Source organism: Vipera ursinii, assembly GCF_947247035.1.
Source record: "Vipera ursinii genome assembly, chromosome: 4".
Taxonomy (NCBI): Eukaryota; Metazoa; Chordata; class Lepidosauria; order Squamata; family Viperidae; genus Vipera; species Vipera ursinii.
Window position 1 is genome coordinate 64615709 of NC_139514.1, and position 15824 is coordinate 64631532.

General features: G+C 41.6%; 1 protein-coding gene across 1 annotated transcript in view; it reads left to right on the forward strand.

The window, feature by feature from the left end:
* Window positions 1-215: 215 nt before the first annotated feature.
* PCYT1B (phosphate cytidylyltransferase 1B, choline) overlaps window positions 216-15824 on the forward strand; it is a gene marked incomplete at its 5' end in the record, with an annotated part of 32547 nt that continues 16938 nt past the window's right edge. The window contains 3 exons of the mRNA XM_083361745.1: window positions 216-332; window positions 5928-6027; window positions 15373-15489. Coding sequence (XP_083217871.1) covers window positions 216-332; window positions 5928-6027; window positions 15373-15489 — 334 coding nt within the window. The remainder of the gene's footprint in view (window positions 333-5927; window positions 6028-15372; window positions 15490-15824) is intronic.

Genomic DNA, 15824 nt, shown 5'->3' on the forward strand with positions numbered 1-15824 from the left:
GTACCAACTGCTCTGCTGCTAGCTGGTTGTTATAGTGATAAACTGAGGCCTTGCCTCTTGGCTTCTCCTTGAAAGAAAAACCTTTAATTTCTCAAGGGAATGAAAAGAAGAGAAGCGGAAGAAGGCGAGGGAGGGAAAGAATTACATGCGAAAACATTATCTGGCTGAGAGAAGGATAGCAGAAAGGGCATCACCACAAGAAGCATTCACTGGCCATGCCAGTGCTTGCAACTAATGCTGAGTCAGAAACAGGTATCCCAAAATCCCTTTCTAATGAGCTTCCTTCAGAAACCATGGAGGAGATAGAGCACACATGTCCTCAGCCTCGACTGGTAAGTAAAAGACAAAGGATACTTTCTTTTTTGCTTTTCTGGAGCTCAGTGCATTATGAAGTTACAGGCTAATCCTGCTTTGTAGTCTGAATAGAAATATAAAAAAAGGACCTAATCTGTGTTAGCTCTGTGTTTGCTTTCTTTATTACAAGAATGGGGGTTACAAAGCAATTATTGTGCCTGCTGCATTCAGAGAGAGAATCTGGGATTACAGTACCGTATGTTTCTGCAGCCTGGCTTTTTTCAATAAAAAGTCCATCCAGCTCTGCAATAGGCTTTTCCTCTAGTCTTTGCTGGATTTCCCCTACAAAGCTTAATTCTTGTCTGTTAATTTGCCTTTTTACTTATTAAAACAAATTTGCTTAGAAACAGATTTTCACATTAATTTTTAAAAAGCCTACTCAGCATTAGGAAAGGATATCACAGTTCACTCTCTTTTTTTTTCCAAAGATGCAGTTAAACTGTATATATAAATCATGTGAAATTGTACACATATATGTCATTTTCAAGTAGTTCAGCACATATGAGTTGGGAGAGTTACCTTAGGAGAAAATCTGCATTTCCTTAGTAATTTATCTATTGAAGCAGTACGTATAAAGCAGCCAGTTGTCTATAGAATATAGCATCCTTTCCTTGCTGCCTAACATTTTCATTGGCATCATTTGGCATATACATTTTCTATTAAAGGAAACTCTTTTCTAAAAAGTAGTAAGGATAAGAGTTTGTTCTGTTCTTTATTCTATTAGCTTTGTGTGAGCTTCCATAAGAATTTATTAAAAATTTGCATGGAAGTTAGCAATCATTTTAGGAGATAATGAGATTTGGAAGACCAACATACTTTCTCCTGATTTATATGTCTGGGATGAGAAGATTTCTCTAAAAGTAAGGAAGCATGCTAAGCCTACTTCTCTGAAAGTAAATGTAGTTAAGATTAGGCCTGAGAACCTAACCTAGACTCACAATGGCCCAGTAACAGTGTGCTCTCTGTAATAACAGAAGTTACAAAAAACAAAAAAAACACAAAAATATATCATTTTCTTCACTGTAGGAAAAACTTTTCCTATGAAGGTTTCCTATTGATGTATTGTAGGTAGCAGCTAACTGAGAAAGGAAAACTCAGAAGAGCTCTCTACAAATTGTTGTTGTTGTTAGTTGCGAAGTCGTGTCCGACCCATCGCGACCCTATGGACAATGTTCCTCCAGGCCTTCCTGTCCTCTACCATCTTCTGGAGTCCATTTAAGCTCACACCTACTGCTTCAGTGACTCCATCCAGCCACCTCATTCTCTGTCGTCCCTTTCTTCTATTGCCCTCAATCTTTCCCAGCATTAGGCTCTTCTCCAGTGAGTCCTTCCTTCTCATTAGGTGGCCAAAGTATTTGAGTTTTAGCTTCAGGATCTGGCCTTCTAAAGAGCAGTCAGGGTTGATCTCCTCTAGGACTGACCGGTTTGATCGCCTTGCAGTCCAAGGAACTCGCAGGAGTCTTCTCCAGCACCATAGTTCAAAGGCCTCCATTCTCTGGCGCTCATGGTCAAACTTTTCTTATGGTCAAACTTTTACAGCCATTTAAAAACTTACTGTACATTTAAACACATGAAACCACCTAATAATAGTTCCTGCACATATTACAGTGGTTATAGTCATTTTCACAGCATAATTCAACCCAATGGGCACCATGCTGGTAAATTTTGTAGAAATATTCTGTGAAGTATTGCCCTTGATAGCAAAAGGCCAGCATAGTAGTTTTATGAAGCTAGGTAGTGCAAAGCACTATAGAATACTTGAACTAGCACTGTCAAAGGATTTTCCTGTGGCACTGGGAAACTGATATTTCCTAAAAGTAAACTCCCAGGAAACTGGCTTTTCCTATGTAGATTAGGATTAGCACTTGTAGATTCAGACTATATCCATGATTGTTTTAACATTTGTTCTTTGCTATTTAACTCAGTATGAACCATTTGGATTGGTTATTGTATAACTTAGTCTTACTTAGAAACAAAAGGGCAGTTTAGCGCTCAATTCCATTCCATTCCATCATTGTCTTTTGACAATGAGAAAGGAAAGGAAAGGAAAGGAAAGGACCCAGCCTCTATTATCATGGATAATTAAAAGGAAAAAATACTGCCTCGTGCTCACTCAGTGCAAAAGCATGGTTTCTGAAAAAGAGACCTTTTCATTTAATTACATTTATTGCCTTGTTAGAAATATGCATTTATGTGGGAGGGCATTCTCTGTGGGCGCGCCTGCCCTTTGGAATGATTTACCTGTGGAACTCGGGACTGCCCCTGACCTGTGTTCGTTTCGCCGGGACCTGAAAACCTGGCTTTTCGATCTATCTGGCCTGGACTGAGGGGGTTTTTAGTTTTAAGTTTTTAACATTGTTTTATTGTTGGGCTATTATTAATTTAATTCTTTTTAATTCTATTTTTATCTTAATTTTATATTGTCTTTTAAATATTGCCCTGTAAACCGCCCTGAGTCCTTCGGGAATAGGGCGGTATAGAAAACTAATTAAATAAATAATCCTTACATTGAAAATAATATATTTTGCATAAACCTATGCAATGGATTACATATTTAAAATTTTTAATATTTTGAAAATCAGCTTAGGGATTTGTCAAAGAATCAATTAAATAAAAATATATGTAAACAAAAACAATATTTTGCAGAACCCTAATTGCTGTCTACAGTTATTCAGTGCTATATATTTCAATGGAACTAACCTAAACAGTATATTTGTAAAGAATGATATGGTATAGTTATTCTAAGTTTGGTTTATGTTATCTCAAAATTGTAAGGTAGAATAAAAAAACTGAGCTTAAGACATATTTAAAAAGGTAAAGGTTCCCCTGCACATGCGTGCTAGTCGTTTCCAACTCTAGGGGCCGGTGCTCATCTCCATTTCAAAGTCGAAGAGCCAGCGCTTGTCCAAGGACATCTCCGTGGTCATGTGGCATTTAGTCATGCCTAAATTAAGTTCCCTTAATTTTGGTAAGACTACTCTTAAATTTATTTCTGTCAAAGATACCATATGCTACATCCAACATTATGTGAGTTGACATCTAATCATGTAATGTGTCTTCTTCTTTGTAACAAGGAATTAATACCGTTCTCTAAAATTTGCAGGGACAGAAGTGATTTCACAGGGAACATGAAATCTATTCCAATGGCAGATGTCATTATGACATAGATTTTTCCATATCCTATTCTAAAATTGAACTAGCCCTAAAGAAATTTCCTCTCTAACTGAGACCTGTGGTAGCCCAAAAAACAAAGGAGTCTGGTAGTACTATTTTAGACTAACAATTTTTATTAAAAAGGTATAAGCTTTTGTGAGTTATAACTCTTATCAGTGCAATGAGGTGGTTAAACTGGTGTAGGATTTAAATTGGAATGAGTGGGTGAAGAGGGGTGAAGACAGGGTGGACATGAAATTGCTCCCCAAACTGGGTTTAAAGTTAAAATAACAGAATGTCATTGCTCTTAGTGGATTACATGATATTCTTTCCTGTGTAGAACCAGCTTGATTTTTTGCACCGAGATACATAAGTGCAAGCACAGATCCCCAATAGCGTCATGACAAAAAAGTAACATAGAAAAAGGAAGGGCCAATGGACTGAAAAGTAAGAGCTGCCACAATTGCTACTCTCAAGCCACTTATTATTGCCTCAACAGTAGTATCATACGCTGCAGGTGGAGTCCTGCCTACCAGGAGTCTTCCTGGCAATTGCTTGCTAGTCTCTTCTTTTTTCTTCTCTTTCCTACTTATAAAGGTAAAGATAATAAAACTGCCATATCTGGGCTGTGGAGGTCCACAGATGCCAATAAAGAGATAGAACCCAAATACAGTATACCTAGGGTATCTTTCAATTAGCTACTTTAAAAAATAGTTCTGGTAACAGAACTACCAGTATTAATCTGGGAGAACACCTTTTGATTTAAATCAATCTGTGCAGCTCAAAAAAAGCAGTCTTAACACTCTTGCAAAAAATACGAAACCTGTATTTTTAAGGACCCCATGAAAGATCTGACAAGCACTATGAAAAATGCTGGTTAGGCCACAGGTCTGCAACCCGCGGCTCCGGAGCCGCATGCGGCTCTTTCAGCCATCTCCTGTGGCTCCCAGTCCTCTGCCATGTGCAGTCCCCCCAAAAAAAGGGGGACTAAAAAAGTTCAACCAATCAATTCAAATATGCAGGGTAGGTGCATATCTTGCCTTGGCTCCACTCTTCAGTCAAACCCTGTTCTGCGCATGCGCGCATGTATGCACATGCGCACACATTTTTTTGCGGCTCCCAGTTTTTCCTTTTGTGAGGGAACCGGTTCCGAGTGGCTCTTTCACTGTTTCAGACTGCTGACCCCTGGGTTAGGCATTCTCCTGCAGCCTTAGACAAAGTGGCCTTGGAGGGCAGTTCTCAGTGATCCATAGAAAAGGAGTACCCACAGTAACCTAAAATAGCTAATAGGAAAGTTGGGCAATTTCCATCCCCTGATAGCATCAGTATTCATTGGAGAAGTGTGCCAAACTGTATCCATGGATACAAGAAGGGAAAAATATCTTTAAATTAATAGCTATGGATGACTGTACATCCCCAGCCTCAGATGTGGGCTGGGGATGAATCAGAGCAAAGCCATGCAGACATGGCAGAAAAAAAGCAGTGACTAGGTCACATTAGAGGAAAAGCTCTAAGGGGGGAGAAGTTAGGGTCTGAATGCAGAAGGTAAAACGGAAGGAGGAAAGGATATTTTATGGTGGCTGAAGAATTGAGGGAAAACCTTTTGGGGTTCAGGCCCACTGTTGCAATGGCAATAAAGAACTCTCCTATTTTCTTTCTCCTGCTATCGTCACCTGCTGCAGCCAAAGTGGAACAGTATTTGCATGGCCTTACCATTGGCAGGCTGCATCTGAGAGGTTTATCTTTGTGCCCAGAAAGCTTTATTGGTTCCCCTACACACACATTGGTACCAGCCATAAGGATGTGGGAGTTGGAATGTTTCAAGTTTTTTCCCAGCTTTCCAGAACTGTTGACACTGCAATGTTACAGTAGTTTCACATGAAAGCTGACCGTGACAAACTTCACTCCTTTTTATTTTTTCTGTTCTTTCTATTCTTGCTTAATATGACATAAGAAGCCAAAAGAAGAAAAATGATATGCATAATATCCAGCTTCTTTATTATTAGTGGAAAGAATCTCTATTTGAATTCTTAATTAAACTTTTTCTGTTCTCAGCTCATATTATGTATACTATGAATGCACGTGTTAATGCAATTTATTTAATGGGGAAAATTATAGATATTTCAAATAAAATTTTCTCAGGAATTGGAATAAATAGCAATGAGAATGCACTTGAAATCAGTAGGTGAACGAAATATTTACATCCCTGTGTCCACTTCTAAAATATTTCACTGAAAGAAAACAAATGTGAAGGATATTATAAAGTTATTCACTCTGCTTAAGATTTAACTTTTTTAAAAAAATCCTTATCAAGTGGTATTGGTGGAAGCAAGGAACAATAACATCATATCTGATAATGTCCACAACTGACAATTTATTTTGCTCTCTTTTTTCATAATCTGACCTTTCCCATCTTCTAGACTTTGACAGCACCGGCTCCATTTGCGGGTGAAACAAGCTGTCAGTGCAAAGCTCCTCATGAGAAGCTAACCATTGCTCAGGCCCGTCTTGGAACACCAGGTGAGTCTGGTATTATGCATTATAAATTAATTTCAGAATGTATTTCAACCACATTAGTCCATTGCCTCCAGAATTCCCAGCAGACTGGACTTTGTAGTCCCAATTTAAAGCACTTTTCCCCATCGAAGGGGCACTAGTTGGGAAAATTGGAATCAGATACAAGTAGTCCTTGCCATACAATGGTTTAGGGATTGTTCAAAGTTAGAGTGGCACTGAAAAGGTGACTTATGATCATTTTTCACACTTACAACTGTTGCAGCATCCCCATTGTTGTGTAGTGAGTTCTTCGCACAGGAAAGGAGACGAGGCAAGTGAGTTCAACAAAGCTCATGGTTTATTGCTTGCAGGATCTGAACTGAGAATTGGGCTGCAGCTTGCAGCAATTTATAGCCTGGCCCCTAGGTGGCAGCCAATAGGTTTAAAGCAACCCATTGCCGCCTAGGGACAGCCAATAGCAGCACTGGAGACCTGGAGTCTGGGTAGCTGGAGAGCCGTTAGCTGCTCCAGCTTACCATGTAGTGTTACAACTGAGCCCAATACATAACACCCCTCCCCTCTTAGATCAGACAACATCATAGCAATAATTGGCAAACAGTACAAGTTACAAAAAAGGGACACGGTGGCTCAGTGGGTTAGGACACTGAGCTTGTCGATCAGATGGTTGGCAGTTTGGCGGGTCAAATCCCAAGTGCTGCGTAACAGAGTGAGCGCCTGTTACTCGTCCCAGCTTCTGCCAACCTAGCAGTTCGAAAGCACATAAAAATGCAAGTAGAAAAATAGGGACCACTATGGTGGGAAGGTAACAGTGTTCCGTGTGCCTTTGGTGTCTAGTCATGCCAGCCACATGACCACTGAGACGTCCTCGGACAAGCACTGTCTCTTCGGCTTTGAAACAGAGATGAGCACCGCCCCCTAGAGTTGGAAACGACTAGCACGCATGTGCGGGGGAACCTTTACCTTTACTTTACAAGTTACAAGACTTAACATCAAAACAACTTTTGCAAAACAATGCAAGTTATATTATAGCATCAGTTAGCCCGAATGAATAGACTTCCATTATAGCACACAAGACAGTTAACATCATAGCAATACTGTTTCAGTACAGCGACAAGTTACAGTACAGGCAACATTATAGTTCCTTTATTTTTCAACATAATCAGTTAGATAAGAAGGAGGCTTGCATGCCCTTGTGGAACGTCTTGGGGTTCCAGTCACTTTCTGGTCTACCAGCTTACCCATCGGGCCAGGTAGACCAATGTCCCTTGATGCACCTGAGTCAAAGGAATTAGATGCTCTCTGGCTGGCCTCTCCAGGTTGGCCCACCCCAGAGTCATACTGATCAGCAGAGTTGGCATAGCATTTGTTAAAGTCTGGTTGGCTTGCTTCTTCAGGGAATCCATGTTGCACTTCTGGACTCCCCTCCTCTATGCCCAGTTCCTCACTGCTTAAGAAGGAAGAGTCTTGAGAGTCCATGTATGGGCTGGCTTGGCTGCAAGTTTGAGGACTTTGGGAGGGACTTATGATGCAGTCCTCGCTTAGTGGCCATTCTGGAAACCGTTTTCTGAGTTGATCAATGTGGTGTCTGATAACTCGCCCTCCCTCCAGCCCTTCATAAGAAAGGGTACCAGATGATTTGGTAATTTTACCAGGAACCCACAGATTCCCATGTCCATAGTTTCTGGCCCATACCCAATCGCCCATTTGCAGCCCCCTTGGGGGTTTTGGTCGAGAGGCTTCTGCTGCCACTCTATCTGGATGCAACCTGTCCAGTTTAGTGATCAGTCGCCTCCCCCAACGAAGTTCTTCAGGACTTTTGCCTGTAGCAGTGCAGGGCATAGAATGTTGGCAGAGTAAAAAATCTGCCAGTCTGTGATGCCAGTCACCTGTTACGATGCGTTTGAGTGATTCCTTCCTAGTCCTCACCATTCGTTCAGCTTGACCATTAGAGGATGAGTGAAAAGGGGCAGATGTTGCATGCCTGATAAGATTTGCTCTTAGGAGGGCCTGAAATTCAGCAGCAGTGAATTGGGCCCCATTGTCTGAAACTAAGATATCTGGCAACCCATGTGTGGCGAAGAGTTTTCTCAGCACCTGGATGGTCCTAGCAGTAGTCATATTTGCAACTGGAATTACTTCCAGCCATTTGGAATGGCTGTCCACCACTATGAGAAAGAGCTGTCCCTGAAAGGGCCCAGTGTAGTCTATGTGAATTATAGACCAGGGAGTGTGCATTTCCTCCCACCTGTGAACTGGGGCGTGTGGCATCTCAGGCCTAGATTGCTGGCATGTATAACAACCATGTACCTGTGCCTCAATGTCCTTGTCAAGGCCAGGCCACCAAAGGTAGCTTCTTGCTAAAGCTTTCATTCTGACAATGCCTGGATGGCCCTCATGTAATGACTGTAAAACCCTGTCTCTCAGTGAAGAAGGGATTATGACTCTGTTTCCCCATAGGATGCACCCCTTGTGAGCTGATACCTCATGTCTTCTGACAAAATAACTCTGAAACTCAGAGCTTGGGCTTTTATCTAACCACCCTGTGTGTACCCATGAAAGCACTCTACTAAGTGTTCTATCTGTAGCTGTTTCTGCAGCAATGTTTCTGCAGTGGGAGTCTGCTGAGGCCATCAGCATGGTCCATTTCTTTACCAGGTTTGTGAACCAATTTAAAAGTGTATGCAGATAAGAAAATAGACCATCTCAACATTCTTGGAGAAAGTATGTGGGGGGTTTGTTTGTCTGTTGTGAAGAGTCCCAACAGTGGTTTGTGGTCTGTAAAGACCATGAAGTCCCTGCCATATAAATAGTCATGGATTTTTTTTCCAGCAACAATGGATAGGGCCTCTTTGTCAATTTGACATAGTTATGCTCAGCAGAGGACAGTGTCCTAGAATAAAATGCAATAGGGACTTGTGTTCCATTCTTTTCTAAATGACTCAAGACTGCTCCCACCCCATAAGGAGATGCATCACATGCTAAACAGACTGGTTTAGACTCCCTAAAATGAGTTACAGTGGATTTAACTGACAACAGTGCCTTTAAGTCCTGGAAGCTTTTTTCATGAATGCTGGTTGATTTCCATGGAGCTTTCTTATCTAAGAGCCTGTGAAGAGGCTCTGCTAATGCAGCCTTGTTAGGCAGAAAGGCATGGTAGAAGTTGAGGAGGCCCAAGAATGCTTGTAGGCTCTCCTTTGGATTTAGGACTAGGAGCCATTTTAATGGCCTTCACTTCACTCAGCGGGGTGAATACCTTTAGCATCAATTCGAAATCCCAGAAATTCTGTTGAAGGGACCCCAATACTACATTTACTCTTTTTTAGTTTGAGGCCTGCTTCACGAAGCCTCTGTAGGACAGCCCTGAGCCTGTTGGCTAACACTTCTGTAGATTCCCCAGCGATAAGAACATCATCAAAATAAGGGCAGATGCCCTGAATGCCTTTAAGTGTGCGCTCCATGATCCCCTGGGAAATGCCTGGAGCTACGCTGACTCCAAATTGTAAACGCTTAACCTTGAAAGCCCCCCTGTGAGTCACAATCGTCTGAGCCTCAGCTGTGGCCTCATCAACCAGCATTTGCTGATAGGCCTGTGCTAAATCTAATTTAGCGAAAATAGTACCCCCTTGCAAGGAAGCTAAAATGTGGTTGACCACTGGGACAGGGTAAGCATGTTGCTTAAGGGCTTTATTAATTGTACATTTATAGTCTGCACATATCCTAATTTCCCTGTTGTCCTTAAGTGGGGTGACTATAGGAGTTTCCCACTCCCCACCATCAACTGGTTGTAAAACACCCTGTTCTACAAGCTTGTCTATTTCTGAGTCAATTTTATGTTTGAGACCCTTCGTGACTTAACCCTAATGGGAACTATGTTGGGGTCTAGCTTGAATGAGATAGGCAGTCCTGTGTATGTTCCTAGGACTGAATCAAAAACGTCTGCAAAGTCCTCGCAAACTGACGAAAGGGTTGCAGCTTGTGTCCAGTTGATACCAGTTATCTGAATGCCTAAGGCATCAAACCAATCGAGTCCTATGAGACTTGTTCTCTGGCCCCCTACTACTATGACATCCAGGTGCCCATAAAACCCCTTAAATTTTACAGCCAAAGTAGCTTCTCCCTTAACTTTGACTTGAGCATTTTGAAAGTCGGTTAAAATTATGTCTGAGGGCCTCAGCTTGGCCCATTTATTACTGCGCCTGCACAAGAAATTGAAGGTGTCCTGGGAAATAATGGAGACAGCAGAGCCAGAGTCTAACTCCATTTTACAAGGGACTCCTTGTAGCTCTACCTGCAGTTTGAGTTTAGGTTTGAGGGGGCGACGGGCCCCTGTGCAGCATATGCTTCTACGGCTTCTACAAAACCCCACACTGAATGGACCCTGGACCCCGGTACCTTTCCTGGTTGGATTTTCTGACTGGTGTTTGGACAGCCGGTGCCTCTGGCGAGCTCTTCAGACTGTTTTGCCGCAGGTCCTGCACGTGGCTGACCAGAATCTGCAATCGGCGCGAAAATGGTTGCCACCACACCCTTTACATCTAGGTAAGAGAACTGCCTTGTAAGTGTTCTCTTGCTGTTTGCTGCTGTGTTGCTGCACGTCGGTTTGCTTGTGAAGCTTGTTGACTTCAGGATCTTCTTCCTCTGAAGATTCCTCTAAGCGTTTGGCGTCCTCGTGGTGGACTGTTTCTTCACGTTTCATCGTTTTGGCAGGCTGGACTGTTTGGACTGCATCCCCAGCGGCCTCGTCTGCCATAACTTTGTCTTGAGCTTCTAAAAATGTTAATTTCGGTCTGGCAAAAAGTCTTTGTTGGAGCGTTCGGTTCCACAGGCCGCAGACGAGCCGGTCTCGCAGTCGCTTTTCAAGGTTCGAGAATTTACAGAGGCATGCGGCCTGCCTCAAGGCCACGATGAATTCTGATGCTGTTTCGCCTGGTTGCTGCACTCGCTGATCAAACGTGAAGTGCCAGGCAATCTCTGAAATCTTGGGCTGAAAATGCTCTCCCAGCTTCTTCTTGAGGTCCGTGTAGGAAATCGATTCTAGCGGTGTTGAAGCAAAGAGGTTTTCAGCCAGGTGGAAAGTGGCTGGGCCACACACGCAGAGCAGCGTTGCAGCCTTCAGCCCATCTTCTGCGATTTGGTTTGCCCAGAGGTAGTTTTCTACCTGGGACAAGTAGGAAGGCCATCCCTCTGGATGCTTGACATCAAATTTGCGAAGTCTTCCGACCTTCAGCATTCCGTCTTCGGCTGGTTCCTGCGGTTTTCGATCCTGCTTCTCCAAGGCCCAGGGACTGAATCCGCTGAGCACATGGTTGCTAGCATGGCTTCCTAGCCGACCGTAGGGGGGGGAGAAATGCCTTTTACCTCCAGGCATGAGCTGCCTCTCCCCTAGTGAACTTCAGCTCTTTTGGAGAAGCAGGATCCCATCTTTGTCGCCAGTGTTGTGTAGTGAGTTCTTCGCGCAGGAAAGGAGACGAGGCAAGTGAGTTCAAAAAAGCTCATGGTTTATTGCTTGCAGGATCTGAACTGAGAATTGGGCTGCAGCTTGCAGCAATTTATAGCCTGGCCCCTAGGTGGCAGCCAATAGGTTTAAACCAACCCATTGCCACCTAGGGGCAGCCAATAGCAGCACTGGAGACCTGGAATCTGGGTAGCTGGAGAGCCGTTAGTTGCTCCAGCTTACCACATGGTGTTACAACTGAGCCCAATACATAACACCCATGATCACTTCATCAATATTCAGATACTTGGGAACTAGTTCATATTTATGGCAGTTGCACTGTTCTGGGACCTGAGATCATATTTTGTGACCTTCTAGCTTTATTTTTATTGTTCGTTTTGTTTTTAATACTACGTTAGCCACCTAGAGTTGCTTTTTGCAATTTTGACAGCCATACAAAATAAATAACTAAATTAAACATCTGGACATATTTAAAAGCAGTTTTGCAAATAGACAGACTGAAACAATCACCACAGCAACAGATGTTGGGGATAGCGGGGATAGCAGAAATCACTCTCCTATCCCTTCTGGGTTCTCCTTCTCACTCTTTCCTTTTCAGGAGGACAGGGGTCTGCATTCGGCACATGATTAGCCCAATTAGCCTGCTGCCCTCGTAGTCTTGTCCCATAACAAGTTCAGCTGCTTTTCAAGGGAAACTAGGCAATCCGTGACCCCTTGGATCATCCTTTTAGAGATATTTCCTTATCAGATTCCTCAATGTCTTTAACAGTTACAGAGCTTCAGATAAGTTTTCTGTCATAAAATGTTGTATAAAATTTGTCAAATTTCAACTGCATGGAAGTCATAGGTTCCAGATTTTGGTCACATTCTGTAAGCAATCAAGTAAGCTGAACCATACTTTGGTTCAAAACAAATTGTCCTGTGGTGCATCATTTCATCCAGTTAAAGGTTATAGGAAAGAGAGTTTTAATAGTATATAGATGAAAAAGTACCAAGAAATAAACATTTGAGTTATAAATGTGTGCATATGCTTCTCATTTTAGAAGAGCGCTTTCTGTTTTAGCTCTACTACATAGAAGCAATTAGAATAGAATAGAGTTCTTTATTGGCCAAGTGTGATTGGACACACAAGGAATTTGTCTCTGGTGCATAAGCTCTCAGTGAACATACAAGCAAAAGGTGATAAATCATGATTATAATCATAAAATACATTTATCATAAATCATACGTTACAACACTCAGTGATAGTCATAGGATACTAAATAAGCAATCAATATAAATCATTCTAGCATACTAAATAAAAATATATAAATCGTAAGATACAAGCAACAAACTTATAAGAAGATAAGGAATAGGTAATAAAAAAAGATGAGAAAGGTGATAGTAATACAGCCCTACTAGGTAGCCTGACAGTGCTGTGGGAATTAGTTGTTTAGGAGAATGATGGCATGGGGGGGGGGGGGAAACTGTCCTTCTGTCTAGTTGTTTTGGCATGCAATGCCCTATACCGTTGTCTTGAGGGAAGAAGTTGAAACAGTTTATGTGCAGGATGTGAGGGGTCTGTAGATATTTTCATAGCCCTCTTTCTGACTCGTGCAGTATACAGGTTCTCAGTGGAAGGCAGGCTGGTAGCAATTGTTTTTTTTTCTGCAGTTCTAACTATCAGTTGAAGTCTGTGTCTGTCTTGTTTGGTTGCAGTGCCAAACCAGACAGTTATAGAGGTACAAATGACAGACAGATTCCTTTGTAGAACTGTATCAGCAGCTCCTTGGGTAGTCTGAGCTTTCTAAGTTGGCCCAGGAAGAACCTTCTTTGTTGTGCTTTTTTGATGACATTTTTGATGTTAGGTGTCCATTTTAAGTCTTGAGATATTATAGAACCTAGAAACTATAACATCTATACTGTTGATTCTGTGTTGTCTAGTATTGTAAGAGGTGGTAGAATTGGAGGGCTTCTCCTAAAATCTACTATCATTTCCACAGTTTTGATTGTGTTCAGTTCAAGATTGTTCCGGCTGCGCCACAAGGCCAGTTGTTCAACTTCCCATCTGTATGCAGATTCATCATTGTCTTGAATGAGACCAATGACTGTTGTATTATCTGCAAACTTCAGTACTTTAACAGAGGGATCCTTTGAGATGCAGTTGTTGGTATAGAAAGAAAAAAGAATGGAGAGAGCACACAGCCCTGGCCTGGGGGGGGGGCTGTGCTAATTGTACAGGTATCTGATGTGATTTTGCCTAGCTTTACCTGCTGCTTCCTGTCTGCTAAAAAACTTATGACCCACTTACAAGTGTGGTCAAGCACAGCTAATGAATTAGTTTAGTTAGAAGAATATCTGGAATGATGGTGAAGTCTACAAGCTGAAGTCTACAAAAGGACATAGGTCCTTGGAGATTCAAGATGTTGTAGGATATAGTGCAGAGACATATTAACAGCATCATCTGCTGATCTGTTTGCTTGGTAGGCAAATCGCAAGGGGTCTAACAGAGGATCTGTGATAGTTTTCAGGTAAGCCAGCACTAACCTTGCAAAGGTTTTCATAACTACGTATGTCAGAGCAACTGGTGTGTAGTCATTCAGTTCCTTGATGGAGGACTTCTTCAGCACCAGGATGATAGTAGAGCATTTTAAGCAAGAAGGAACATAACACATCTCTAGTGATTTATTAAAGTTGCGGGTGAAGATGGGGGCCACTTGGTCATCACAAGCTTTCAAGCAAGAAGGAGTTAGTGGTGGGATTCAAAATGTGAACAACCAGTTCTCTGTGTGGATGCTGCTTCCGAAAGTCCATTCTGGGCCTGGGCAACAAAAAATTAGCTACCAGTACAGCCAAAGTGGTGCAAACCAGCTGAATCCCACCACTGCAGTTATCTTGTCTGGGTCTGGTGCTTTTCCAGGCTTTTTCTGTGAAATAGATCTCGCACATCTTTTTCTGTGATCACCAGAAGTGGGGGACCCAAAGGGATGGGGTCAGTTGTAGGAGGCTTGGCTGTTGTTGGTGTATCTGAGATGGAGATGGTGGCGATAGTTGCCAGTGGTTTCCTTTCAAACCTATAGTAAAACACATTCAGGTCATCTGCCAGTTGTCAATTCCCTTCAGCATGGGGAGGAAGTTTGCTGTAATCAGTGATATTTTTAAGAATTTTCCACACATCTGCTGATTCATTTATTGAGATTTGATTCCTCAGTTTTTCAAAGTAGCTTCTTTTTGCTGCTCGGATCTCCCTTGTTAATACATTTTTGGCCTGATTGTACAACATTCTATCTCTTTTCCTGTAGGCTTCCTCCTTGGCATGACGTAGCTGCTTGCGTTTAGCTGTAAACCAAGGCTTGTTGTTACTGTTACTGTTACTGCAGATTTCTGGTCTGCATTATTATAATTTAATAATTATAGTAATAGTTGTTAACAACAACAAAACAACAACAACAACAACAATAATAATAATAATAATAATAATAATAATAATAATAATAATAATAATTCATCTGGTAGTTTATTTCTTTATTAAGGAAATTGTCTTTGAGCTAAACTCACCTTATAGTGATATTGTACAGATTCCATGAAACAGAGTAATGGAGCAATCTTTTCTTCTGGGATGCAAATCAAATTCCCAATCTGATCTAGGGCTCTGGAATTTCTTGGTGCTCTTGTATCCAAGTATTGGGCCTGACTCTTGTTAGCTTCTGAGCCCAGCCAAGACCAGCCAATCACTGTTTTTTTTTATGGTAAATACTTTTTCTGATATGGATTTTTATTGGGCTAAATGGCTCAACACTGCCTGAACCTCTTCCTTATATTTTTGAATAGAAGTAGCAAATGCATCATTATCATCTGACTAGATTTGAGATAAACTTCTGGTATGACATGAAAATTGTTTCTTATGTTCATAGTGGACAGACCTGTCAGAGTCTACGCAGATGGAATATTTGATCTCTTCCATTCTGGTCATGCAAGAGCTCTCATGCAAGCCAAAACTCTGTTTCCTAATAGCTACTTATTAGTAGGAGGTAAGCCTGATATTCAAACAATTATTACGGTACATTTAGACTGATATTCTTTTTTATATAGTTTGCTAAACATGCCCAGATTTTCTGAGTTTTCTAATTTTAATTTACTGAAAAGCAAGCTTTTAATTTTAACCTTTTCCTACGAAATATTAGGAAAGAACTAAAGTGCTTGCAAATGTCACATAAGCAGCTTGCTGATCAATAAGGTAATTTTTCTCTGATCCAGAAGATCTTTTTTCTGTTTGTAAAGCTGACCAGTTCCCTAAGACTTGTAGAACCTATGAAATTGAGATAAGAAAAGAAATTTAATATTACATATGTTCAAGATCAATTCT